Source organism: Pseudopipra pipra, chromosome 6, assembly GCF_036250125.1.
Source record: "Pseudopipra pipra isolate bDixPip1 chromosome 6, bDixPip1.hap1, whole genome shotgun sequence".
Lineage (NCBI taxonomy): Eukaryota > Metazoa > Chordata > Aves > Passeriformes > Pipridae > Pseudopipra > Pseudopipra pipra.
The window spans coordinates 51,029,577-51,057,321 of record NC_087554.1 but is presented as its reverse complement, the minus strand read 5'-3'; the positions used below and the strand labels follow the sequence as shown (position 1 = coordinate 51,057,321).

The 27,745-nt window shown below is 37.8% G+C and overlaps 3 protein-coding genes across 11 annotated transcripts in view; 1 reads left to right on the top strand and 2 right to left on the bottom strand.

Moving 5' to 3' along the window:
* Positions 1–21,637, bottom strand: part of AK7 (adenylate kinase 7) — a 28,187-nt gene extending 6,550 nt beyond the window's left edge. For both annotated transcript variants that reach the window (XM_064659096.1, XM_064659097.1), the window contains exons 1-15: positions 21,311–21,637; positions 20,529–20,708; positions 19,356–19,464; positions 18,302–18,396; positions 17,314–17,424; positions 12,609–12,692; positions 11,953–12,041; positions 11,347–11,437; positions 9,554–9,631; positions 8,656–8,805; positions 7,061–7,189; positions 6,629–6,761; positions 3,989–4,117; positions 2,877–2,948; positions 2,216–2,413 (exon numbers count right to left, since the gene is read on the bottom strand). In XM_064659096.1, coding sequence (XP_064515166.1) covers positions 2,216–2,413; positions 2,877–2,948; positions 3,989–4,117; positions 6,629–6,761; positions 7,061–7,189; positions 8,656–8,805; positions 9,554–9,631; positions 11,347–11,437; positions 11,953–12,041; positions 12,609–12,692; positions 17,314–17,424; positions 18,302–18,396; positions 19,356–19,464; positions 20,529–20,708; positions 21,311–21,637 — 1,975 coding nt within the window. The remainder of the gene's footprint in view (positions 1–2,215; positions 2,414–2,876; positions 2,949–3,988; positions 4,118–6,628; positions 6,762–7,060; positions 7,190–8,655; positions 8,806–9,553; positions 9,632–11,346; positions 11,438–11,952; positions 12,042–12,608; positions 12,693–17,313; positions 17,425–18,301; positions 18,397–19,355; positions 19,465–20,528; positions 20,709–21,310) is intronic.
* Positions 21,638–22,018: 381 nt separating this feature from the next.
* GSKIP (GSK3B interacting protein) lies at positions 22,019–26,568 on the bottom strand. Of its 6 annotated transcripts, none has more exons than XM_064659106.1 (3): positions 26,455–26,568; positions 24,552–24,810; positions 22,019–23,931 (listed from the first exon to the last, which is right to left on the bottom strand). In XM_064659106.1, the coding sequence occupies exons 2-3, from the start codon at positions 24,807–24,809 to the stop codon at positions 23,770–23,772; spliced, it is 420 nt and encodes a 139-aa protein (XP_064515176.1). In that variant the 5' UTR covers position 24,810; positions 26,455–26,568; the 3' UTR covers positions 22,019–23,769. The 6 variants fall into 6 exon arrangements, with proteins under 6 accessions (XP_064515176.1, XP_064515172.1, XP_064515173.1 ...); XM_064659102.1 differs by having other exon boundaries at positions 26,440–26,556; XM_064659103.1 differs by lacking the exon at positions 26,455–26,568 and adding an exon at positions 25,701–25,859.
* The window catches only part of ATG2B (autophagy related 2B), a 49,459-nt gene continuing 47,952 nt past the window's right edge, over positions 26,239–27,745 (top strand). Inside the window, exon 1 of one of the 3 annotated variants that reach the window (XM_064659094.1) lies at positions 26,239–26,553. In XM_064659094.1, the coding sequence (XP_064515164.1) occupies positions 26,392–26,553 (162 nt within the window). In that variant the 5' untranslated portion in view covers positions 26,239–26,391. The remainder of the gene's footprint in view (positions 26,554–27,745) is intronic. The other 2 variants (XM_064659093.1, XM_064659092.1) reach the window with 2 other exon arrangements.

The following is a 27,745-nucleotide window of genomic DNA, read 5'->3' as shown; positions in this document are numbered from 1 at the left end:
GAATTTGAGGTCTCAAAGGCTGCATGTTTTTTCTTGGCAACAGAAGAATACAATGAACATATTATAGCAATCATAATTAACTACAACTATTGTCAAAAATAAGTGCCTTTTAAATGAAAGATTAAGTTAGCATTGATGTTAATGGAGAGGAAAAATCACCAGAAAAGGAGTTAACAAATTAAGGTCTTCAAAGGAAATGGCTGTTATAACTTTAACATGCCTTTCTTTAGAATATCTAACATGCCTGTGTCACCATCCCAGATTTGCAGATGAGGAAAACAAGATACAGGATAACCAACTTGCAGCCTTCATGAAGTGATTCATTGTGGCAAAGTAAGGTTTACAGAATCTTGAAGCCCACTCCTTTGTACTAATCATATTTCAGACTCAGAAAAAGATAATAATCATAAAAATGATACATAAAACCATATGTTATGATTTTCTAAAATTAAGGTAGGAGAAAACTTATTGAGTTCAATATTTAACAAACCAAACACAATTTTTAACCCCTTCTTCAGAATATGACTGAGAAAGCAGTTGGCTCTCTGAATAAATCCAATGATACTTAATTCTATGCATCTCCTAATCCAACTGGAATGTCAGCTAGAATGGAGAGTATGGGCTGAGCCAAAGGTTCCTCAGTGGTTGTCTTTGTAATCTGTCCTTACCATTTTAAGTAGAAGCAATACGCTTGCATACTTCAGTGGGTAACAACCAGCAATATGAACATAGGTAAGGAGACAGTTCTGAGACAAACAGGACCTAAAGATGATGCTCATTTGGAAATGCGGATCAATACTGTAAACTGAATGTGAAAATCATCTGAAACATCACAGCTGTGATACCTCAGTAGTTAAAATCAGTAGGTAGGTGAGTTTGCATATTTGGAATGGACTAGAGTTTAAGAATAATCTTTAGGCATAGTTCTTAGCAGAAAACAGTGCAATATTTTATCAGATTATACATTTTATAGTCCCTACCAAAATAAAACTTGGTCTTGGACAGCACCATTACTTGCATATCCAGAAGTATATAAGCTAAAAATGTGACCAGCTGATGGCATCAGACCTTAATATTTACTTCTTGCATTTACTTTCCATTGTAGAATTACTTAAATTATACAGTGAAAATTTTCTTGAGAAAGGATGTTCTTTGATGTTTGATCTTTGTATACTTTCAAGTGTAATCAACAAGAAGGGAGATTTAATCTGTGAAACAGAGAGCTGCTCACAAGCAAGATCCAAGTGATGTCTGTGTGTTAGAAAGACAAATTACTTGTTGGTGGAATTGCCTTGTTATGGTTTAGGGCTGGACATGCTTCAATCTCAGACACAACAAAGCTTAGGGAGAAGGTTGTACCACTGATAGAGGACACAAAGAATGCAGAATTCATGGGCCACAAGGACATCTGGCAGAACTCCCAAGATGAGGAAGAAACGAATAAAGCCGACCTAGTAATTGTACTGATATCAGCTCCAACTAGGTAAAAGGTAATTCCAGCAGGGGAAGATCATGACCATTCACTCACAGCCCACTGACCCAAGAAACCCACCAGCTCAAAAGAAGAGAAAGACTGAGCATGTGGACTAATTAGCAGAAGTGAGAGAATCATTAACCAATAGAAGACAGAATACTGATTAATAAGAGAACTATGTAAGTTTTAGCCTATGAATACTAATTCCTTTGTTTGCTAAATGTATTAATAGTAAAAAGTTTTGGTAGTTAGAGTGTTTGATTTGTGGAATACTACTGAGAACCCAGGCTTGTGCAACTCAGTGTCTCTTGAGTGTGTAATTATTGGCTTGTTGCACACCAGGTAACGAATTCGATTTTTGTGAACAACAATGGCATCTGAGGATAAGTCTAAAAAAAAAATATAAGCAACTATAATATTGAAAGTCCATGAAGATGTACTATTACACCTATCTGGAAGGACGCAAGTGCAGAGGTCTGTAACCTAAGTCATAAAATTACTCTAATAATTTAGCCTACAAAAATAAATAACTAAAATCCCAGTTTTTAAAAACAAGCTAACTGTACAAGAACATTTTTTGCAGGTTATATAATTACATGTTTGTTGTATATGCAATCTGCAATATTAATAAAAACATTATCTATATATGTACACTTATTATATGATTTTTGCAAGTGTTAAATTTGTAACAACAAATTTTTTTTTTTTTATATTTTACCTACTAATTCTATTACTTCATACCAATAAACTGAGGATGTATTTCAAGTTCATCAAAATAGTTGAGAACTGTTGTATCATCTGTGTTCGAATCTCGGAAGAGTTTCAGAGATGGCGGGAACTTGTCCTGCGTATAATGAGTCCCAGCAACGACACTCTCTGGCAGGTTTGTTACTCTGTTTATAAGGAATTCATCAGATGCAGTCAAAGAAAAAACAAATTCTGTGAAGAAGAACATATTATCAGCCAACAGTTGATGGCATTTTCAGGAAAAAAAAAAAAAAAAGAATAAAAATCCACAAAACAAACCAAACCCTTCCTTTCAATTAAGAAAAAATTATTCACCAAAAGGGCTGTCAAGCATTAGAACAGGCTGTCTAGAGAAGTGGTTGAGTCACCATGCCTGAAGGTATTTAAGGGATAGGAATATGTGGCACTTAGGGATGGGGTTTAGTGATGGACTTAACAGTGCTGGGTTAACAGTTGGACTTAGTGGTTTTTTCCAATCTAAATGATTCTGTGATTAACTGTTCTCTTTCAAATAAGAAGGCAGTGGCATTACATGAAATAGATATTTAAGTTAACTTCAATAGGAACAGATGGAGTGATATTTTAGACTTCTCGTTGGTGGCAGCAATATTTCAAAACTCCTCAGTTTATTTAAAAAGAAATCCATCAAACTTACCAGGTGTGATTATTTTATGACATCTAGGTATTTTGCTTTTTATTTCTTCTTCTTCTTCATCATCATCTTCCGCTAAAACAAAGTAAGAAATTATCAATATTTTCATCTGAAGCAACAATATCACTATATTTGCTAAAAATTTGTCCAGTACAAACACAGGTTTGTCTATATCCTGATGATGCTAATAGCTGGAAATCAATCTACCCTTGAACCAGTTTAGAGAACTCAGTAAGTAATTTATGTTTCCAGCCACCACAGAATTCTACCAGTAATTGTTTTACCTACACAGCAGCAGTATGTACGTGCATACACCATTTTAAAACGTGTTCAACTACAAAACTGCCATCCTGTCTTTGGGCTCTGCCCTTGCTAAGTACATTATTCTGCCAAAAACAGAGACAAGGCTCAGAACAGTGAGTAGAAAAGTTTTACAGTTGTATGTTTAAAATGTTTTCTGCTGCTTAGTATATGCTGTTCTGAATAGTTAGTAAAACTGACTGAAGAGCATCAGCTTACCATGACCACTTGCAGAACAGCATACTAAGCTGAACAAGACTGGTTTTTCTTTTCCCTCAAACCTCATGTTGTAATTTAAATATGAAGATAACTCTTAATCTTGGTCTTAATGTATGGATGGTGCTTGCTCTCAATTTGAAAGGTATATTGCAGAGCTTCTCTGAAGTCATATCTACTGTAGCTGATCTAATAAACCAACTCTAATCTGGCTCACAAAATATGTATTGATGCACTGGCTGGATCCCCTCATTCAGTGGCCCTTAAATATTATGAAGAAGTTCTGCTGTAGAGCTTGCTTAAGGAGAATAGACTAACACAAAACATGAAAATATCTTCCATGTTTGTGCATTTACTTATTACTCTGCCGGGAAGGAGAGCCTGAAAACTGTCTTGTGCATAAATTAAATTAAGTGGATTACAATCTTTCTTGTGTTCTAACAATCATGTGTAAACAACTTTGGTTTGTATCCTGCATCACAGTCATTACAGTGCTGATACAATTCAATTAGTATGGCACTGAGAACAATAACGATAATGACAATATTAGCAGCAATAAAACCAAAGGCAGTAACTAAACCAAAAGCAGCAGTACTTACCCCTAAAAAGTTCCATGGCTTGACTGTAGGTCTCTGGGAACCCATCTAAAACATATCCCTGATTCTTACAGGGCATAGATTTGAGCTTATCCTTCACAATTGTAACAATAAACTGATCATCTAGACGACCTAAGACAAAAAAGTTTAATGTGTACCTAGCTAATATAATGAAGGTATCTGAACTTATTTTACTAACATTCAAATTCATTTATCAGAGAAATTTCTACTTAGACCCTAAAAAAGTTATATATTTTGGATTACAATTTGTATATTATGTGTTGACAATGATTTATGGAATAGGAATATGTAGCTATAAAATAAAATCACATATGTGTTTACAGGAATATAAATATTAGAACTTTAGGAATACTAAACATGAAATTAGTTTTATTTAGTATAATACAATCAGATTTTAATAGAAGCAGTAAAGAAATATTTATAGAAAAAATCATGAGACAAAGCAATAATTTTCTATTTACATTTAACAGTAAGTCTCAAAGATAGTTTTGCAAAAAAGATGTGAGATTGACTTTGCTAGTTTCATTTTCAGATGAATAGATTGAAATGTGAATTGGTTTATTAATTTGTCCTGTATTGTTGAGAAAATATGTGGAAGTGAAAAGTTTGGTTTGACCTGAGTTTTTGTCCTTTTGTAAACATTGACTCTAGTTTCCTACTTTATTTTGCTTTGGCTATTAAAAGTCTCAGATATTTATAACCATAGAAGTATGTTATTATTCTAAAAGTCATTATTATTTTAAGTAATAAATCAAAGCATGTAGAAGAGATACTGCCATAGATCTCATTACTGAAGCTTCTGGGGTGTGTTACAAGTTCCTTGTTTAGCAAACACAAGATCCAAATCAGGTAAACTTTTAGTGATGGAATGCATTTTTACTAGGGATCACTTTATACAACATGGAAAACCTTAAGCACTGAGTCAAAACCAACATGACTTTGTTCACATATAGATTATAACTAATACTTTTCAATAATGGTAATTTTATGGACCTTTTTCAATCTGCAGACTTCAAAATTCTTTCCCAGCTTCAGTAAATACTATTTACTTTCTAATGATGTATAAGGTACTTAAATCCCGTCCAAAATCTCGTATGACTGTGCACTAATGCTCCTTCTTACTAGAATACTTTTATTTTTGCAAGATTGGTAAACATACACTTCACCAACTTTTTACTTTCTATTATATAAATTATGCTCTCTGCTCTGAGATGAAAACATAATGTTATCAAAAAAATCTGAAGTAGAAAGATGCACCAAAGTATTTAAAATATGTATTTTTTTAATAGACAAGGTATATAATTGCATTGGATTTGAATGGCTAGGTTTTGGTAGCCAGGGACGTTACAGGGTTGGCTTTTCTGAGAAGCTGGTAGAAGCTTCTCCCATGTACGACAGAGCCAATGCCAGCCGGCTCCAGGACAGAGCTGGCACTGGCCGAGGAAGTCAAGCAGAGATGGTAATAACACCTCTGTGATATATTTAAGAAGAGAAAAAGTCATTGCATAGAAGTTAAATGTGGCCAGAGAAGAGAGACATGAGAACCTGTGAGAGCCCTGCAGACACCCAGGACAGCAAAGAAAAGGGGAGGGAAGTGCTCCAGGTGCCAAAGCAAAGATCCACCTGCAGCCTGTGGTGAAGACCATGGTGAGACAGACTGTAACCCTGCAGACCATGGAGATCCACGGGGTGGGGGGCAGAGACCCATGTGCAGCCCATGGAGGAGGCCCACAGGGAGTAGGCGGATGCCCAAAAGAAGGTTGTGACTGCATGGGAAGCCCATTCTGGAGCAGGCTCCTGGCAGGACCTGTGGACCCATGGAAAAAGGAACCCATGCTAGAGCAGGTTTGCTGGCAGGACTTGAGACCCCATGGGAAACCCATGATGGAGCAGCCTGTTCTTGAAGGACTGCACCTCTTGGAAGGGGCCCATGCTGGAGCAGTTCATGAAGAACTGTAGCCCAGGGGGAGGCCCCACGATGGAGAGGTTCATGGAGGAACTGTTGCCTGTGGGAGGGACACCATGCTGGAGCAGGGGTAGGACTCCTCTCCCCAGGGAGGGAGCAGCAGCAGAAACAACATGTGGTGAACTGACCACAACCCCCATTCACATCTCCCTGTGCTGCTTGGGAGAGGAGGCAGAGAATTGTGAATAAAGTTAAATATGGGAGAGAAGGGAGGGTGGGAGGAAGGTATTTTTAAGATTTGTTTTACTTCTCATCATCCTGCTCTGATTTTGATTGGTAATGAAATTAAATAATTTCCCCAAGTTGAGTCTGTTTTGCCCATGACAGTAATGAGTGAGTGCTCTCTCCCTGTCCTTATCTCGATTCGTGCAATCTTTCCTTATATTTTCTCTCACCCTGTCCAGTTGAGGAGGAGAGTGATGGAGCAGCTTTGGTGAGCACCTGGCATCCAGCCAGAGTCAAACCACCACATTAATGTATAATGTAAAACATTGTATTTTATTTTTAAATAAGGTACATACAAATGGAAAGGACATTATTTTTGCTTTTAATAGGAAGTAAAAGTTCTAGAGCACAAATTTATTTCCTGATTTTCCATTTGCATAGGGTTGCAGTAGTTGTCTTTATTATAGTAACTATAATTTTGTATTTCCTACCTTGATTCAGCTCCATGTTTTCTTTTATTCCATCTAATAACTCCAGTGCTGCTTCTACGTTTTCACCTTGCTCCTCTGCCTCATCTTCCCCCTCCTCTACTCCAGTGTCCTGTTCTTTAGCCACAATTTTCTCCTGATGACAAGAACAGAAATACGAATAGGCTCAGAAATTCCACAGCCGACTTATTTTATATGCAGATGCAAAAAAATAAACAAAAATTAAACAATTCCTTTCATGTCTCTCTTGGACAGTGAGATACTGAGCAACCCTCAGCCTCTAAAAAGAGTTCAGTGCAACCTCCAGAAGTGATCAGTACGTAAAAAGATATTTCCATTCTAAAATAATGGGGTTATAACTAATTTGAAATGATATCAAACATTTTAAAATCACAGAAATCAAAATAAGAGGAACACTAGAAAACAGCAACGCACCAGATGTGCAATTTTTTCAGAAATCACATCATCTATCTTAATGTAATGTAGCCTATAATGTTTGCAGAGCTCCTGAGCAATGGTAGATTTGCCAACCGCAGGAGGACCATGAATGTAAACTTTGAGAGGCTGGAAAAAAAAAAGATGAAGATATGACATCATTCAAACAATACAGATGTTTTTATGTAAAAGAGATGATCTTTTTAATATAACTAATAGCATTTATAATTAAAACTGAAAATATATTTTGGTTCTATCAATTTATTTATTTCTCACTGAATATCTCCTATATCACCCACAGGCTTTGAGTAACACAGTTACTTAAATGTAGAACTTTACTGTTGGAGAGAAAGCACGCGTCTGTTCAGTAGACTAACAGATCAACGTGGCTAATTAGTGTTTGAATAATCCAAAGAGATGAAAAACAATCCCACAGATAGGATGCAGTGAATTTTGGAATGAGGTGGCAGATATTATATTATAAACATGCAATGGTTCTATTTCCCAACTGTGGTAGATTTGTTGTCGTCACAATGATTATTTTCACCTCAAAAATTTCAGATCCATCACACTCTGAAGATATTAATGATTTCTCATTTCATCCAACCAGCCTGAGGATGAGTAAATTTAATTAAGATTCCAGTATACACTTATTAAACATGTTATGCAACAAACTCAAAATCATACATAATTAACAGCCTCTCTTACTTTAGTAAATCTGACAGCACAAACTCTGTAAATTTAAGAGTAGCAACAGAGACAGTCTCGACAGCCTTCCCTCTCTTTGTTACTTGGTAGGTCTATATTTTGTACTGATTTATTTTAATTGGATGTGTATGTACTCAGATTCAGTGGTTTAACCCAAACACAGATCTGATAATCCTTTCAGAGCTATGCAGGGACTTTAATGAACAACCTTGAACAATAGTAGCTGTATTTTGTTTTACATGCCCTGAACTCTTATTTGAAGTCTGAACAAGATTTACATATGCTGAACAGCTTTATCATACCAATCAATATTCAAATGTATACAAGCATTTTTCTGCATTTTTCAATAAGCCTCCCTGTACAGTTGAATGCAGAAGTTCTAAATATCAAGCTAACAGGAAACAGCAAAGTTGTCCAGTAACTTATGCAACAGAGCAGGGTAAAATGAAGGCTACATTGCAACTGAATATCCTGACTCGCTAAATATAAAGAAGGACACAAAATACTCAGCTAACTATTGACTATCATAAAAAAGCTTAAATAAAAGATACACTTACTGTATTCTTGAAGCAAAATATACCGAGAGCACCACTGCATAAATAAATAACCTTCACAACAGCAGCTTCTCCATCATTAAGCTAATTTGCATTAACAGAATTTCAGTTTTAGGCATAAAGGAAATAAAACTTAATCATTGTTTTAATTAATATTGCCTCATTTAACTTCTACAATTTCATTTGTGGATTTTATGTTCACTTAGTCTGCACCTATGTCAGTTTTCTATGTATTTTTCCTTAAATAAATTAAAGCCTGTGTTTATATAAACATTTCTATTGGGGAAAAAGAAAGAAAGGTGCACTTTAAAATAGTATACAACAAAGTATTACCTGTAATCCTCGACTTTGCTTGTATTCCTTGACAACTTGTTCAATGTTCTCTATCAGTCCTGCCTCAGCAACCCAGTTAATGTTGAAAGCATCTTTCAGAACATTAGATTCCATTTGCAGGTTCACAAGCAACATATCTAAATGCAGTTGCTGAGGAATAGAGCTACACTTATTTACAGACTTAAGCTATGCATGTTAAAAGAACAGTTAGCTGAAGCTAGAAACCAGAATGAACAGGGACAATAGAAAGAATTAAATCATAGGGAAAGAAGATTTACATATAAAGCAAAACAGATATTTTAAGCTTTTTAAAAGTATTATTTTTCAATGTATAGTTGTATTTGAGTGTTCTCATGAACTATTAGAACATGAAACACTAAGTAATTATTCTGTACAATGTAAAGGTTTCATGTAATTGCAAGGAATAACTTCTTTCATAGATTTATCAAATACCATCTTAAAACTACTTGGATTGTAATTCGTTCATTTCTCCTGTGAAGTAGGAGATGAACACAACATAATTTATGTATGCTGTGTTTATCACCTTTAACAGCACTTTATTATTAACTTATTTTTTTGCTATTTTTATCATTTGGTGTAGGTTTCGTCAGAGTGCTCCAGTATGCTAAGGGGAGCAGCAATATCAGTGCTTCAGTGTTTTGTTTTTGTTTTTGTTTTTGTTTTTTTTTTTAAATCAGACTGTAAGTCCTTAAAGTAGTCTGTTCTATGATGGTTAAATTTTTCTTTGTTTATTTTCTAAATTTAAATTATACATTTTTGGGCATATTTTGTAGTTAAATTTTTCTGGTGAAATACAAAAAGAAATTGTATATTTAATGATGTTTTACTTTAAGCTTACATATTTTCCTGAAGTAATAAAAGAAAGAAAAGTACTGACTGTTAAATCTTTGCTCAGGAATGCATCTTCTTTAGGAATCTTCTGAATGTTTCCTGGTCCAACATTTTTACTGATACACTATCAAAAAAAAAAAACAAACAAAACCAAAAACATTTAACAAATCATATTCTTAGAAAAAAATTCAACAGGATTTGTGTGAATAAAATGTGTGCTTTAAATTTTATGTTTCACTGTACCTGAAAAATCAGGGTACTGATTTGAAATAGATCTAAGAGCAGTATATTAATTTTAATGTTAGTATTAAATAGCTTTTGTTTGCTATATAACACTTCCTCTTTAGTACCTGCAATAAAAAAATAAAACAAAGAAAGAAACAACCCAAAACCACAGAAAAGTTTTATGAAGTCCTTAAGTCAATGTACAACTTCCTAGTGCTTAAGATCTACTTTGAGATCTATATTATTTGCCAGCACTTTTCACTTCAAGTTCCTGAAGTGTTTATTTCTGTTAACAGCCAGGAAGGGTTTTCAGATCAATGCCACTGACAACTCTCTATATATCATTTGCATTTCATCATTAAACAGAAATTGTTAGTTACTCCTACAGTCCTTTAAAATAGATTTAAACTCCATTAGATTCCATAAAATAATAAACATTGATATAGACCATCAGATCAAATCTACATATATTCCAACATTCTGTCTCCAATGAAAATAAGCGTGGGAAAAACATATGTGATGCTCCTTCCAAATACTCTTCTAATCTTCAACTATTTTCAGCAATAATTCTCAAGGTGTTTCTCTCCCGTGTGCCTTTCCAGTCTTGCCCAGGGCTGGTACAGACAACTCCCCTGCCAAGATAACTTTGCAGCACTCTCTCCACTGGCAACTTCCCATCCACAAAAGCTGTCCACTTACTCCTGCCCTCTATTTCCCATTTCTAAACAACCACACACCCATGAAAGGACACAAGCCACTCCCTTTAGTGTCTAACTGCTTCTCAACAGCTATTGGTGAAACACCTCTTTGAAAGCCTTTGGGAAAATCAAGTAGACTACATCATCTTGTTCACCCTTACCCACATTGATTAGAAGTAGTATAGAGATCCAGGAGATTTCCAAAGTATTTGAGAGCACATTTTTGAAAGTATTTCTCATGAAAGCATTTTACAAAAGTCACATTGGCTCTTCCCAAATAGAATGTATGTATCTGAGTGTCTTCTAGTGCATTTAATTTGTTATAATTTCTTACAATGTATGTAGTTGTTAGCTGACATTATTAGGTATATTGGCTTGTAATTCCCAAAATATTTCAGGAACCTCTCTTTTTACATTGGCACTACATTTATCATCCTCCAGTCTTCAAGTGCCAGGACAGTGCTAAACAGCAGGTTGCATGTGTGAATTTGCAATTCAGAGGTATTTCATTATTTGAGTCATCTTCAGTGAATACCATAGGACTCTGGTGACTTCTTTGTGTTTATTTTGCCAGTGCAAACTGGCACATCCACAAAACGAGGGGTAAAGACTTTGTAAAGACTTTGAGTACCTAATTACAGTACTGTGAATCCCATAAAAATTCACCAGAACTTTCTTACGCAAAGTTTCTCCTTAAATTAATGATAATACCTCAAAAATCAATTCCACAAAATTAGGCCCAAGTAATGTATTCTGTTTAAAGGGCAGAAGTCTTGTAGGATGTAATTTACTACATAAGATAATTCAGGAAGACCTTGGAAATTCTACTTCAGTAAAATGTATAGTTTTTAAAACCTTAGAGATATCTTAAGAAAAAAAAGGATTCAAAATCTCGTACCTTTCTCAAATCTCTTACCTTTACTAGTTCTTCAAGTGTGTGCTTGGATGTATCCACTGCAAGTATATACTGAACTTCTGGTCTGTGGTCTGCTACATTTTGCAACACTCTGAAACACAGCAAGTATGGCCAGGGCCGGCACTTACAGAAGCATACTTGGCTTTTGCTGTTAAATAAATTTCAGGAACACTGCCAGGAGGCTATAAATTCTTGCAGAACATTTCAGAGCATGACATTTTCATATATATTTTACTTAATAAATCACAGTTGGATATTTTATTTAGAAAGAAGTTGAAAGGATAAAAAGCAACATCTGTAGAAGATATTATTTTAGCCTATTGTAGAGTCCACAATCCATTTCCAGTTCTGTGCCAGTTAACTGATATCACACTCTAGGTCGAGTAAGGCTCATCATTTCTTAGAAGCACAGCACCTGTGCAACAGTCATGTAAGGTTTCCAGAAGGCACATTTAGTACTAAAGAAGCTCTGTTTGACCCAGCAAAAAGGGCCAACCAGTGACCTTAAACCAACCCACCCAGTTTAAAAGCCTCAGTACTCTCGTGGATCTGGATTTGTGGTCTAGCTGGTATCAGTTGTTGCCCCGGGGAACTTTTTCCACTTACGCTGCTAAATCAAGGATATGAATGGTTGGAACAAAATTCTTTCCATCCCCAAAAACAGGTATTTCAGGAGTCTCACTAAGCCAACACATCTGAAAATACAGAGAGTGAAGTGAGGAGAAAAAGGTTACTTTTAATCAGAGCTTAAAAAAGGAGCATTTCTTTACCAGGGAAATCTATAAATTCAGGATTTAAAGTTCAGTTTATTGAGTGAGTAATGGAAGTGTAGGAAAAAAACCCAATTTTTGAGAAATACTGATTGGCAGCCTACTGAAAGCAAGAAGTCTTTTTTTTTTAAAGAATATTCTTTCATCTTGAAAAATATTATTTTGTATCCCCCAAAAGACAAATACTTGGGGGAAAAAAGAGACTGTAGTGTTGAGAAGAAAGACATTTTTCGGGATTCCATTGATATGACAGACATGTTCTCACTGTAAAGTACATGTGGAGATACTGTCAAAAAAGATAGAAAAATCTAAAAAAAATATAGAGCCAAAGAGGTGAAAACCACTTTCACTGTAGCTAGAATATTTCAAATAATCAGTTCTGCTCATGGAACTATTAAGCTTATGATACCAAAGCTGCTAAAGATACATTCAATTCCAGTTCAGTTTGCCTCTAGAAATTAAATGATTCTTCAAGTGTAGTTGGATGTCTACCTTAAAAAGATAGTGGAAGACTCCTTCCTCAGCTCCGTATTGATGTCCTGAGGCAACAACACAAGTTGAAAATTTATTTTGGTTCTGTGAAGTAAAATCAGCAAGAAAGTTTTTTATTAAAATCTGGTACTGCAGTTGGGATACAGGCTTACACTGAAACTTGATTACTTGTGTACTAAATATACAAGGTGTATAAACTATATCACTCAAAATTTGTAACTAGATCAATTGTTGCACATCCTGCAGTTTCTTATTTCAAAAAAACTCCCCATTGCTCAATTAGAATTGATCTGTTTACATTTGAATGGAAATTCTAAAACAATTTAAGGGTTAAAAGAATTGGAAGTTATGTAAATCAAATAAATGAACAGGATAACTCATGTTTCAATTTTCTATTTTCAAGAAGAAATAACTCTGAAATTCACTGAAGCTATTTTTTCAATTGCATTATATTTGCCTTTATCTGCCTAAAGGAGTGGGAAAGGCTGGGTTAACGATTTTACATCTTTACTTTCATTTTGATACACAATTAAAAAAAATAGATCTCTGAACTATTTAAATGTTTTCCTAACCACACATCATGATTAACCCACATATTTTTTTCTAACCATTATTGTGTAGCACCATAAATTTGCCTATGTGCTTGGACATATATGTTACTGCTTGGATCAATGGTGAGGAGGGTTTTACAGAGAAAAAAAAAGATTTTTAAATCATCTAAAGAAGAAAAACTTTCAAGGAAGTCTTTTAAATTAAGACCACTATCTTTGAAATTTTTAAGATAAAACAACATTATTAAATAATTCTCATGTTGTAAAGATCCTAGACATTATATATTTCCATGTAAAAGAACCTACCTTTACCAGTTGTGGGAATAAATGCACAGATTTGAGATTTTTTTTGGTGAAAAATGAACCTTTTGTTATTTTTGTAATATTTAAGAAACATAAAAATAAGGAAAGTCTTAGTCAATCTTTAATATGCAAAACATCATATAAAGTGATGACAAGTTGTAACAACAGTGTATTTTATCTGTCTATGTGTTTTTATCTAATCTACTTACAATGTAAAACTTTGTAATAAAAACTACCTCAACTCAGTTGAATTCAACAGCTTGTTATTAATCACAAGAAACACTAAAATTAGAAGACATTACAGGTACCATGAGAGCTTCCACACTGTGAGGACTCAAAGACCACAGTTGCCTGTCTCAAATACTGTTAAGGCCACAGAAGGACTTTGCCATGAGATAATCACAGAAGGGAAGGACAGGATGCCACTGACTCCCAGCCTGGTCGAGGTCAGATCTGGTTAATGCATCTGGACAAAAATTCCCACTGTGGCAAACTGTGTAAAGAAGAAACTGCTCATACATGTATCAAATAAAGATCACCCCAAGTTATGGGACAGATGGCATCACTGACCACCAATGAGCATCAAAGCCCCCCCAAATATGCCTCTGTGGATACCTGGAACTTGGGCTGTAAATTAAGCCACTACAGCGGGAACTTGAGATAAGATAGAAGTAGTACTATTGTCTGGGTGTTATCTCAGACCTAGGGGGAGGTTAGCAAAGCCTGGGGAGAAGAATGTGTCACTGATAATGGACACAAAGGACACAGAATTTAATGGCCACAAGGAAAGCCAACTCAGCAACTGTGCTGATATCTGCTCCAACTGGGTAAAAGGTAATTCCATCAGGGGGAGATCACAAGGAGATCACAAACCCACCTAAACAAGAAACCCACCAGAGAAAGACTGAGTATGGGACTAATTAGAGTTGGAAGTGAGGGAATTTAACCAATAGAATAAGAGAACAGTGTAGCCAATGAGCATTAATTTCTTTGTTTGCTAAAATGTGAAAAGTTTTGAACAGCCTTGGGACCCCTATCACTGAGAAGCCCAAAGTGAGGAAGGACCAACAGGACACCATTGGATCCATGGGTGACGAGTATCTTCACCTTGATCTCTCTGTCCCTCTCCTCTCTTTTTCTTTCTATCTCTCTACCTCACATCCACTGTTAAGTAAAACCATTTTATTGACTCTAGCATATGTTCTCGTTTGAACCCCAATTCAAGGAAAGGCATCTCTTAATAATCAGATCTTAACACACACCAAGTTTGCTTGGGTAGTACCATGATAGATACTGTTTGTACCCTAAGAGCAGCAGCTCCCAGAGTTGCTCTGCAAACATGCCCCAGAAGACAAGTAGTAATGTTCATCTCCTAGCAGAAAAAACCTGCTTCTTGTGAAAGCACAGGAGGTGCTATTTCTCATTTCCCCTAAAGAGAATGGAACACAGGATTTTCTTCTATGTACCTCGTGCTAACTTCTGCCACTTGTGGAGATGAAACAATTTGGCACCAAGTGCTATACTTCACTGACATATAAACCTCTAAAATAGGTTGAAGTCCTCTAACAATACTTACTTATTGCCATAAGTCACATATGAGAAGGTACTACTTGAAGTTAGTTGGATATAGTTAATTTAAAAAATGAGGCAATTCTTAGGCAAGCTGCAGTTCCACTCAGCATGTTTAGTCCCAGGTAGTGTCACGTTTCCGTGTAATATTCATCAAAGCCACTAGATGTCACATTCTAGCTGGAATCATCCATTCCAGGCTGTGCTTGTTTTATGTGAAGTGGGAAACAGATCTAAATTAATGGATTCGGGAATCATGAGAACAGAGCTGGGAGATGAAGAGCTTTTCTGTTTGTGGTAGACAGATTTTTCTCCAAGGATTCTGAATTTGGCAGGAACCCAGAGTCAGCAACTTCTGAGAGAAGCAACACAGCCTGCAAGCCCTGCCACAAAGGTAAAAGGTAAAAAATTGCTAGAGGTAAGCAAAGACTTCTAGCTCACAACTCTTACTGAATTTTGATCAAAAAATAGATGGGAGATAAACTAACACAGATGGGTGAAATCTTCCTTTGAGCAACAACAGCCATTAAATTGCACTCTGAACAGACACCAAGGCTAAAAAACTCTTCTATTCTTGGTGCCAAAGTCTTCTCTACCTGACTGACAAGACTGATGAATCTTGATGTTGAATCCCCCTCTTTGTGGGCGGTGGTTACACTGTAATTTCTTTCACTGATGGTACATTCTCCAGATGCCACTGAGTTTAGAAATGAGTAAGAACAGTAATCCAGAAGTCTTCAGCCATTACAAGAAGATAATGTTGATCTCCTGGGAAGAACAGATGCTTTGGAGCCTTCCTGTTCCAAAGTGCTGACACAAACTACCCAGGGGCACCGATACCCATTGATGCTGACCCTGGAGTTCTGGAGGAGAAGGGCTCCTTTTGAAAGGCCTACAGCAGGTATGTATTGAAAATATTCAAGGTGCTTTTATAATGTACAGCTACACATTGTTCCACTATCTTCTTAACAGATGTTCAGCCTGACAAACATTTAGAAGCAAATATTAATTATATTAATGCTTTTGTTATGCAGTGACTCAGTGCTTTGGACTAGTCAGGAAGGTAGAGTCAATAGTTCATCTGGGTGTTAGTTGTAGCAGAAGTTATTCCAAGGTTTGATGGACATTTACCATCTTCATGTTTCTAACATCACAACTGTGAAAGTTATTCCCTGGTCTTATAATTCCATGTTAGCACAGTCAAAGAAAAATCAATTCACCACCACATGATTTTTCAAGCTGCAAACCAAATTTTACTGGTATTCTATACTATTAGACCCATGTTAACAAAGAGTATAATGTCTAGTGCTATTTTCTCAGCAGGGCATAAGATGGTAAGTGTATACTCAAATCAGAGCAAAGTTTTTTCCCCACTCTATTATTAGCCTGACAAATTTCTGCAATAGACACTGAATCATATTGATTATGTGAGACTGCTAACACATGTAAAGAATGACCAAATGACATCTTCATCACACAATGTATTTCACTGTCCTCCTACTCTCCACAGTACTCCATCACTAATGATAACAACATCCATTTTCCTGAATTGTGAAGTATAATGTGAGCCACTGTTGGTATTTATTTAGTAATAGTTCTGAAATACAAAGTTCTCTAAATACAAAAAGCATGGTCTGCTCTCTAGTAAGATTAATAATCTAATCAGATCAAAACAAACAAAACTGAAAGAAGGGATTTTAAAACACATATGAAGTGATAACATATATTTTAGTTATTCTGCGTCAGCTGTATGGATATGATTTTAAAGTGAATTATAGGCTGGAATAAAAGTCAATAAGCCCTCTGCTCCAAGAGCACAAACTATTCAGGAACATGCTAGGTGTGGCCAGAACATCTTTTGAGTATTTAAATGAGAAATAATACTAACATAACTTGTTAATATTTAAAGATGCTGCTTTTCTTTAAAGCTGTACTGATATCCCTTTCCTCCACAGTCTTTAATCCTCAAGTCTTTCCCCACACAGGCCCCAGCTTTGATTCTCTCTGATACAACCAAAGAAACAGTATCTTTTTTAGATGAGATAAGCTTGATTTACTCACTAAGGAAAAAAAGACAGAATTTGGGATTTATATTATGCATACACTTAGGTTTCAAAAGGCATTCTAGTATTTTCTATACTACTATATTTTATTAATTATTGATATAATCAATTTTTATAAAGAGAATAACATATTCTTAAAATTTATTCAAATTATCGTAAGAAAAAGCTATAACTAAGAAGACAAAATGATTTATTTTTATAAATACATTCTTTACATACAGTTTTTCCAAGTTTCACAATGAGTTTTTCAGCATTTATGTGATCCATAAAGTTCGGATGAGGTTTTCTTTTGCGATAATCTTCTTCAGTAAAAGGAGTCTCAGGATTTTCCTATGAAGAAAAAAACTGTGACTGTTACACATTTCTTAAAACAGAACAATTTTTAAAGGCCTAGATGGTTAAAGTAAGTTCTTTAAAAGTATTTTTAAAATCTGTTCTAGCTTGGTTTTCATTTGAAATTCTTAAAGTTTCTGAATCTGATGCTTGAGGTTCAACATTTTGAAAACATCATTAATTCAATTTCAATTTTCACATATTTCACAGAATATTCTGAGTTGAAAGAGATCTACAAGGATCACCAAGTCCAATTCTTAAGTGAGTGACTGATATGGGGATTGAACCCACAACCTTGGTGTTTTCACAGTAGAAGATTTTTAACTTTTTTATATTTTAAAAATCATTAATTTTTATTACGTATAGCATTACACAAGTTTGGAAAACCCTATTTCTCTAACACTGAATTTGAGAATTGCAATAGCATACTCTAAAGTGCCTAGCATAATTCCTGACAATACTCAATATATATAGATATAAAGATGTGTCTATTTATCTGTCTATACACCATTTAAAATACATATTTTATTAAATATATAGCAAATATGGGATTTTTTTTAATGACTGAAGGACAGTGCATACTGTGGTTAGCATAGGTCTTACCTCTTGACCAAGCAGCCCCTTATGTCCTTCTGTATCATTGTAGCCCAATGCCTAAATTTCTCTGTCAGTGGAATACATTTAACAATTTTGGCAGTAAGTAATGATTCAGGGTGAAAGAATCCTAAAAACACCCCTCACTTGCCAACATTAACTTTATTAGCTATCATTGAAGTACATACCTGAAATAGACTGTTTAATTGATTTTGACAAATATTTTCCATTAAATGGCGATATTTGGTTAAAAAAAGTTTAATGTTTTCATATTACTTACAGGGTCAGAGGGTTTTGTATTTGCCCAGGTCATTATTGTTGAGATGAGGATGAATAACTTTGGTCTTGCAAAATTCTCTATTTCCTTATGTAAGGCTGTTAAATGAAAGCACTTAATTTATTTTAAACTGCATTATTCAAACTGTATTTTTGCATTTATATAAAGGTCCTGTATAGACATTTGTATTTTAATAGTCTATGTGAGATGTATTTTTAAGCAAATGTTCTTTATTTAAGTTAATATAAAATAAAGATAATAAATCAGGAATGACAAGAAATAGAGGAATAATGGTAACAAAGAATCAAAATATTGGGAACATAATCTTCACAAAGCTACATATTATGGGGAAAAAATCCAGACAATCTATACTAGGAAATGATTCATCTTTATTGCCTGCTGAGATACTGAAAGGAAATAAAAGTGTACGTTTTTCATGATACAAAAAAACAAAGAGCTACTGAATGCAAGCAAAGTTTCCTTATTTTAATATCAAACAAAATAATTGTTTGTCATGTAAATGATTCTCTTGTCCAAATACACTAAATATAGCTATCATATAAAGAATAATATTGCACTGTCACCATAAAAGGATTCCAGGTGCTTATTAGAATCTGGATGTAACAATTGGGAGAAAGTTTCCAAAAGACCGATAGCAGTACTTCTTTATTGGACTTTTAAGACAAAATATACTCGAAATCATTATATAAAATATTCAAACATTCTTTTAATATCACAGGAGCAAATTTTCTACCCACCTCCCAATGCAAATAGATGAGACGATGGTTGACAGTTATTTAGGGAAATAACTGCCTACACAGATGTGTCATTTAAAGAGTTGGACCACACCAGGACAGCTTCTCTCCTTTCTAAACATGAGAGGGCGTTCCACAGTTCCTTGCTATTTAGTCAAACAATTCACGCAGCATTTCTCCATCAAGGAACCCAGTTTTATATTACAGTGAACTATAAATCCCTCATAATTTCATTATGTTTCTGGCAAATTTTGATGGCTGTACAGCAATCAAATTTCTATTCAGTTGATAGCTATACTAACCAGAAGCAGCCCACGTTGCTTCCTCAATTTGATCTGCATCCTCAGTGATATTATATAAAACAACATCACATGCAAGCAAGTGATTTAAGAGTTCATCTCCAGGAGAGACCTGAGGGAAAAATAGTTACATTCTGTGATCAAAAAAAAAATAAAAAATGTCCTTTTCCAGTTTAAGTTTCTGGTGGAATGTTGTTTTCTAACACTACAATGTTGGAATAATTCATAAGACAGTTATCAAATGTTATCTGTCAGATACAAGGAAGCGGTGAAATGTAAATTAAATGGTGAGACTTCTAATTTAGAGTACACACCAACATAGTTCAAAAGTATAGACATTTAATGGTATTTCAGGATCCATATAAAAAAATATCCATTACTTGTACAGGTATTTTAAACGTGTATCAGTTGGCAGAATGAAGAAAACATAAAAAATGTTCATTTCCTTGCAAAATAGCATCCTGTAATTTTTGTTAAGTGAAGATTGTCTGTATTACTTGAGCAATCCCAGCAAACACTTTGGGCAAAAGCATTGTTTAAAATTAAATACTACCACCCATAATTTCCTGATTGAACAGCTCAGACATTTGAATCAAAACTTTCAAATGTTTGAAGAGATACTTCAATAAGAAGAATAATAATTTATACTAAGCAGTTTGAAACAGAGACAATTCTAATCAAGCAATAAGCAACCATGTTCTCAAAAGTAAGCCTCCTTTAGCTAACTAAACTCTGGACATACACCTCTTCATACTAAGATGTATGTTTTCAGCACAATTAGCTGCTAGTGAAAGCCATAATTCCAGTGAACAGTTAAGGGGGACACTTTGATTCCAGCACCACTACCTTTAAAATGGTGATAAAAGACACAGAGAAGATGAGAAATACACTTGGAGGGAAAAAGAAAGCAGATCTATGAATCATCAAGAGGGATGATATCCTGTCCTTAACTTTTTAAAAAAATCTATTTTGAGTCTGAGTTCCTTCCTTTTACTGTTTGCTGTATCAGACCTAGAAGAGAGAAAAATGGAGAGTGTGCAGGAAGCAGAAGGAATAATAGACATATACAGCTTCCAGCAGGAACAAAGGACCATTTCATTGGTGCGGGTCATTTTACATGACTTGCAATATGTCTAATGCTGTCTAATGGCAATCTGAAATAAAACTCCTACTTACTGCATATGTTTCCTGTGCAAAACGTGGTTTTGTACTCCCTGGTTTAGAAAGAGTACCCACTATTTCATAGACTTCCTCTGGGTTACTAGGAACCTCAACAGCTTCCTCCTCTTCTTCATCTTCCTCCTCTTCCTCCTCTTCCTTTGCAAGCGTCGCCCCAACAACACAGCTGGACAAATACTGCAAATATACAAGACACACGATTTGTATGCAAATATCTATCGAGCCCTACACAGCTTCTCGTGATCTCGAGAAGACACCAGCACGGTCTGTCTGGCCCTGATCCTGCTGTTGGTAAAGCGGTTCAGGACATAGCTTCCCTTTGAGCAGGAAAACGCTAGGGACTGCTCAGCCTCGGCTGCAATGTTTTGTCTTCACTTGTGTCCTACGCCTCAATGCCGAAGGTGCTGGCGAGTCCCTGGATGCCTCTGCTCCGCACCCGGCTCCTCTCGGGCAGGGGCTCCCTCAGAGGGTTGTTAGTCACCTCTAGTTATCTCCCCCAACAGTGACCAGCTGCTGCCTGAGCTCTCCCGACCGGCTCTGCTCACACCTCCTACTCTTAACGACTATTTTTAATCCTCGTTATCTTAACCCCTTCTTGCCCCGGTCCCTCTCCTCAGCAGCTATTTTGGGTGACCCAGATGCGCGCCCGGTCGAGCTCCTCGGGGACCAGCCGCGGCTCCCTGCCGCGCTACCGGCCGAGGGCGGGCGGGAGGGCAGTGGACTCCTCAGGCACCAAGAAGCCGCGGCCAGGAGCAGCGGCGGGCCGGCCTCGCGGTCACCTCGCCGATGGCGCGGCCGCAGTAGGAGTCGAGGTGGTTGAGGAAGACGCGGCGGCCCTGAGCCGGCCCCGCCGCCATCGCCACAGGCGGCCCCGGGGACGCGGCCCGTTGCCGCGCAACCGGCGGCGGCTGCGCAGTGACACCGACTGAGGGCCCGGGCAGTGGAGACAGCGGGCTGAGTGAGGGGAGCTCCCTCCACAGAGGCAGCAGCGCCCAAGGACAGGGACAAAAAAGCCTTTTAGTCATCTTCAGTAACCCAGACACGGTGGAATGACATGGCTGTCCCACTTCTGGGTTAACACTGCAACGCATTTTAAGAAACCGCATAAGTTTCTTCTGTTAACACCTACAAAATGCCTGTTTTGAAAGTATTACGTTTATAAAAAGCACACAAAATGACAAAGCAGTCTAAAGACGACAACCCTTCCCAGAAAAAACCTCCAAAACAAAACTTAGCAATACAACATTTAGTTTGGCGTTTTTCCACTTGGATTTCTAACTCCCTTTCCAAATCCCTCTTTACAATCACCTACCTTGTTTTTTCAGGAAAAAAATTTCAGCAGATACAAGTTTGCAGCCAATGTTTTCCAAATATTTGACAACTATTTGATATTTCAGATTTTTCTAAGGGCATGATGACTTCAGCTGTTCACTCCTCCCTTTCCAGTAGCTCCACCCCCCACAAGAAAACTACAACACACTGGTGCATTTGTTTAATTCTTTAGTCATTGAAATTGAACAAGTAAATTAGTTGCAAGGAAAAATATTCAAATATAAATTTGCTAAAGTACATTCTCCTCACAGAGGACTAACCACGTGCCACAGACCTGTGTGCAAAAAAGAGCCTATGAACAATTTTTGGAGCAGGAAAGCATACCTTAGGGTAGAGGATGAGTATCAGAAGTTTCAACACAAAAAGATAATAATCACGAAATTAAGCTCTTGAAAACAGAAGCAAAAATTACAGTTGTCTTTTCAGTCACAGTTGTACATCGCTAACCCAAAGCCATTACAAAAGGTCTACTAGGATTCTCTGATCCATATGACTAACCCATAGCAGGTAGAAGTCAATATAGCTCTACTGAAGTCACTGTAATCTGTGAGAACTGATATACCCCTAAATGTGGCTCCAAAAAAGCTACTGCATTTACTTGTCATAAAAGCATAGAACAATAACGGCGGGATTGTTTAAATAAAGATGCACAAATATGGAATAATAGAAGAATACAAAAAGTATGAAGGTCACAGAACATCATTTCAACTGCACAGGCATTTCTACCCAATTGTAATTTTTAAAAAGTCTACGATTCAGTACGTACTTGAAAAGTTATAGCAGAACAATAGATTTATAAAGAGAAGTGTACCGGTTTTTAAGTAGAAAATACAAGTTATATCTTCCAGTTTGTATTAGTCTTAGCAAATTTCATACAGCCTTTGGTTTCAAACCAATACAATGCAATCATCATTACAGTGCTTACTTAGTATTCATTAGGAGAGGACGCTGTACAATTGAGGGAGAAAATGTGAAAATTGGGAGTACCAAAGTACCGTATTATAGAAAGTAAAGGCTGAAGCAAAAATATTCTTGGGTATATCCTGTACATCATGTAAACACACATTCAAAATAGTAAACAGGCTAAAATGCCTTCCAAGCCTCCCAAACAGATGCAATATAGCATACATGTACATATATATAGCATATATAACATCATCTTTAGGAAATGTGTAGCCCATTAATTCTGTGCTTAATCATTTGTGATTCAGAAAATACATTCATATATTAGTAGTATATCTCGTGTATTATTTGGAGCTTGCTGGTTGCCATAGACAAGGGCAGATCAATTCATGCTGAGCCTTGCTTTTAACTCAGATACTGCCACTATATAAGCAACGCTCAACTGTTAAAGAACTATCTTTCTTGTTACCAAAGCTGAGAATTTTCGGATTTATGTACAGCAAATCAAGCTGAAACTCTTTGCAGAACAGTAGTTTTCCCAACTATTTTTTTCATTAATCAGGTACAGCAAGTAGTAAGCTTCTATTTTAAAAAGCAGATATGAAAATTTTCAGTAAGCACACACACAAAAAATTACTACTTGTATATATAACATTCAGTCTCTATTATTTTTTAGTTTTGAACAGTAACACCTTGAAAAGACCAAAGTTTTTGAACGTTGTAAGATGCAACTTACTTGCTCACTTACAACTAAAAGTAAAATTGAGAATTTTTTATGTTATTTATCAAAGTAGCTTTTAATAGTATTGTGACATACGCAAATCCACGGTAGCAAAATGTTATATAGTATACTTGTTATAACATATAGATGTTATATAATAATATACTAGTATGAATTAGACCTTAATGCAAGAAATGAAGCTTAAGATGTCTGTAAGGAAGCCCTAAGTGCTTCATACCAAGAATTCTTTCTGGCACTAAACCTTCCTCATATGTGGGTAAATCATGACTGACTTTCTTTCTTCAAAGCTTCTAGTCTTTGTAGTAATGCATTTCCAAACACCTCTCGATATGCAGGGCTGAGAGAGTCCAATAAGGAGTAGACAGTTTCATGGTATGGAGTTTGCAGTCTGTCATCAGTCTGATCAAAATCATAAGCTACTACCTGCAACAAAGAAATGGGTAGTTAAATTTCTGTGATTATGATCACTTTGCAACTAGTATCACAACATTTACCTTTGCCAGTCAGGGTAGTACAGTAATGCGAGAACAAGAGATACCGGATTTAAATCGCAGTCTGTGCTTTCTACTATGGAGTTTAATAGTAATACAGCATCTAAGACAATTTCAAATAACTTTTGTCCAAAATTCAGAATATTAGCAAAATATATCATTATGGTTTTTGAAAAGAAGTCTCGTGTCCACATGTTTGCACAAAAAATACAAATGGTGCAAAAAGGAATTGTATAGATGCTGCATTATTGACTGCTTTGGGTACCCAAGAAAACCAAAGATTGACACAACTATAATAAATTTCTGCTTCAATCTTCATCATTTAGTGTCTCAAATAAATGCCTGGTCATTCATTAATACCCCTTCTTGCTTTGTTGGAAGTAACTTGTTAAAGTACTCTCTTCTAGGAGAAAACATGTAGAACAGGCTCCATAAAAGTATAAGAGCAATATGTATGCTTTTTTGGTGTCAGGGAAGTATTTTTCTAGGCACCTTTTGAACATGTTCATTGTTCAAAACAAAGCTTAAGAAATTATAAATAAATTAGTTTACCCTGAGTCCTGCTTCAGTGAGCTCCAAGCAGTACCTGTTCCTTTCTCTGGTTTCCACATTGATATATGCCACATCCTCTGCACAGGGAAGGGTTTTTGAGACAAACATGTTGCTGACTGCGAACAAAACATCATTCACAACAGCTTCAGCTTCAAGTCTCATGTCTTTCACTTCTGTTCCTTCAAAGTCTGTATAATCAGAATCCTCTTCAAATCCTGTATTATTGGGTAACTCCATAGGATTGCAATCAGTCTCCATTCTGCATATGGAAACATTTATTTGAGATTTATTACACCATTACACTCAATATATATTTAGGTCATAAAACACAAGATACATTTTAAGCAGACATATGAAATCTCAATGACAGCCTAGAGAATTCAAAACCAAGACGTTGAGGAAAAGTGCTGAAGAAGGTTACATGAGCATATAGAAGTGATATCAGTTTCTCTGAAGTTAGTTTTTCTTAGGCAAGTTAACCCGCATTCTGTTGTATAAGAGTGTTATGATTCAGCAGTCATTAATTCTGCCCTTTGCTGATCCAGAATGCAGGAGGAAGACAAGTCATGGCTCAAAAAACTGAAATCAATAGCAGTAGAAAATAAAAACCTACTGCTGGTGAATTTAAGGAAGACTTTAAAAAGTCTGTGACCTAAATGGGTTATCGGTGACCAAAAAGACATTAACGGGAGCTTTTTGTTTACAGTCACTAAAGACTAATGCTCTTGGTCATCTTTTATGCACAGCTGTCGATACATTTCAGAGACATGAGCTTCTGCTCTTTGTGGGCAAGTGATACCAAGAAGGGTCAGACCCAGCGGTTACCACAGTGGCCTCTCGGGTACCAGTGTGGCCGTGAGGCCTCAGCGGACGCCCGTAGGGAACCTGCCTGAAGCAGCAGGGAAAGAGCCCCTTGGGACGCTGTCCTGAGAGCTCTGGTAGCTGAGCCCCGCAGCCAGGAGTGAACGGGGGTTGCCAATCACCGATCCGCAACACGTCAGACAGTCACTCCACGAGATCCATCACTTCCTGCCAAACCCCACCTCGGACCTACAAACAAATTCCCAAGAGGCTGAAAGCAACAAGGGAGCTGGACACCGAGCCGCGCAGCCCCCCGCGCCCACGGACCGCGCCCCGGAGCGCACCCACCAGCGCCGGCGGGCGGCCGAGGCCCCGCCGCCCGACCCCGCAGGCTCTGAACGCACCCTCCGCGCCGCTCCGCTCCGCTCCGCTCCGCCCCGCCCCGCGTAGCGCAGCGCCCGCTCCGCCGCTTCCCGGGCCGCTCCCCGCACAGGCGGCCCCGGCGCCACTGCCGGCGCGACTCCCCCGGCCCCGCCACCCCCTCCGCGGCTGCTTCCGCCCCCGCCTCCTCCGCTCCCGACGCCACTTCCCGCACGTCACGGAGCCGCTGGCGGCGGGGGGAGCCGGGCGGCAGGAGACAAACAGCCCCGATCGGCCCGGCCGCCCTCGCCGGCGGCGCAGAGCTGACACGGAGGGCGCTGCCCGTCCGGCCGCCGGACCGCGGCCCCTTCCCCGCTCCGCGCAGCGCGGCTGCAGCGGCCCCTCCGCGCCCGCGGCCGCCGAAAAGATGGCGGCGGTGTCCGAGTGAGGATGGAGCCGCCTGTCAGCGTCTCTTCGCCCTGAGGGCGGGCAGTGCCGCCCCGCCGGGCCGTGAGGGGCGGCGGGGGCGCCGCCTGGAAGCGGAACCCCCGCGGTAACCCGCGCCGAGGGGCGAGGCCGGGCCCGGCGGCTCCCGCTCGCCTCCCTCGCACGTCTGCTCTCCGCCCGGCCCCAGCCCCGTCCCGCCGCCCGGCCCCGCGGCCCCCGGCGCGCCGCCGCCATGCCGTGGCCTTTCTCGGAGTCCATCAAGAAGAGAGCCTGCAGGTACCTGCTGCAGAGGTACCTGGGCCACTTCTTGCAGGAGAAGCTCAGCTTGGAACAGCTCAGCCTGGATCTCTACCAGGGCACCGGCTCCTTGACGCAGGTCCCTCTGGATAAGTGGGTAAGAGATGCCGGCGCTTCACCCCCTCGGCTTCTGCTGCATCTGAGGGACCAGCTGATTCCCTGCCCCCGGCTGCCACCCACTTTCTTTTCAATACCCAGCCTCCTTTATGTAAAAAGTTACAGCCGTAATTAGCATTTCATCCAGGGAACTCTTCGCTGATGTGCTAGCATTTAGAAAAAGAAAAATCTGTGCGTTTGTTACAGATATATTTTTCTAGCCATGCTTTGATTGTGTAATTTTTAATATGAGAAAGGAAACAAAAACTAAAAGAAGGCAATAGTTGCTGGTATTTCAGGGAGAAGGAGTTAGTGTAGCCAAAACTACTAGAATTCAGTGATGTACTTACTGAAGAGCATTTTTGCTGGCTACTAGAGATGGTAAAGACATGAAGTAATCCCTGTGGCATCTATACTTTTTCTTCATCTTGGGGACATCATGGTTCTTAATTATCGTGTTATGCTGAGCTTAGTCCATGTAGATCTCTAAAAATTGTCCCCTAGTCTTGCAATACTGAAAGTACTTGTTGACAAATGGAAAGCTGGTTTTAGCTGGAGTTTAGCAGGTGGGCTGTCACACTTTGAACCAGCTGAGGCTTTTATTTTTCAGTCCTGGCACATATGTTTTTGTATAAGTATGTGCCTATGCACACGTATGCACACTTCTAGTGTACTGTAGACACAGACCTTTGGATTACTGCGTTTGTAATAATTCGTAAAGTTTCTTGTTTTAATTACCAATGTTACTGAATTCTACCTGTCAGTCAAGTGTCTGTCGTGAGGAACCTTAAGCACTGCAGTGAGTCAGTCGTTGACTTCCAGGGTAGCACTGATCATGAACTAGGTACTTTGGCTTACTAAGTTTTTCCAAAATGCATTTTTACTAGACTACATACTGGTATTAGGCCGTGCTGGGTACATTTTAAAAGACTTGTGAATTTATGATGTTTTCAAGTAATGCTTTTCCAATTGTTTGTGTGAAAATATGTTGGAAAGTGGTAGGAGACAGACGTTTGCAGAAATGCTCAATGGTACCAGTGTTTGTTGTTTGCTTGTTTGTTCATTTCTTTTTTAGCTGTGTCTGCAGCTTGTTTTCTGTGTCAGGCTTACAGTGAGGCTGGTCGCTTTAATTGAATTGTTATGCCCTCTAGTGGATATAGAGCACTCTTTGCGAGTCAAAGTGATATTATTTA

Coding starts and splice junctions, on each gene's coding strand:
- GSKIP (XM_064659106.1), bottom strand. CDS start 24,809: ATGGAGACTGATTGCAATCCTATGGAGTTACCCAATAATACAGGATTT. Junction 23,932..24,551: donor TCACTGAAGCAGGACTCAGG/GTAAACTAATTT, acceptor TCTTTGTTGCAG/GTAGTAGCTTATGATTTTGA.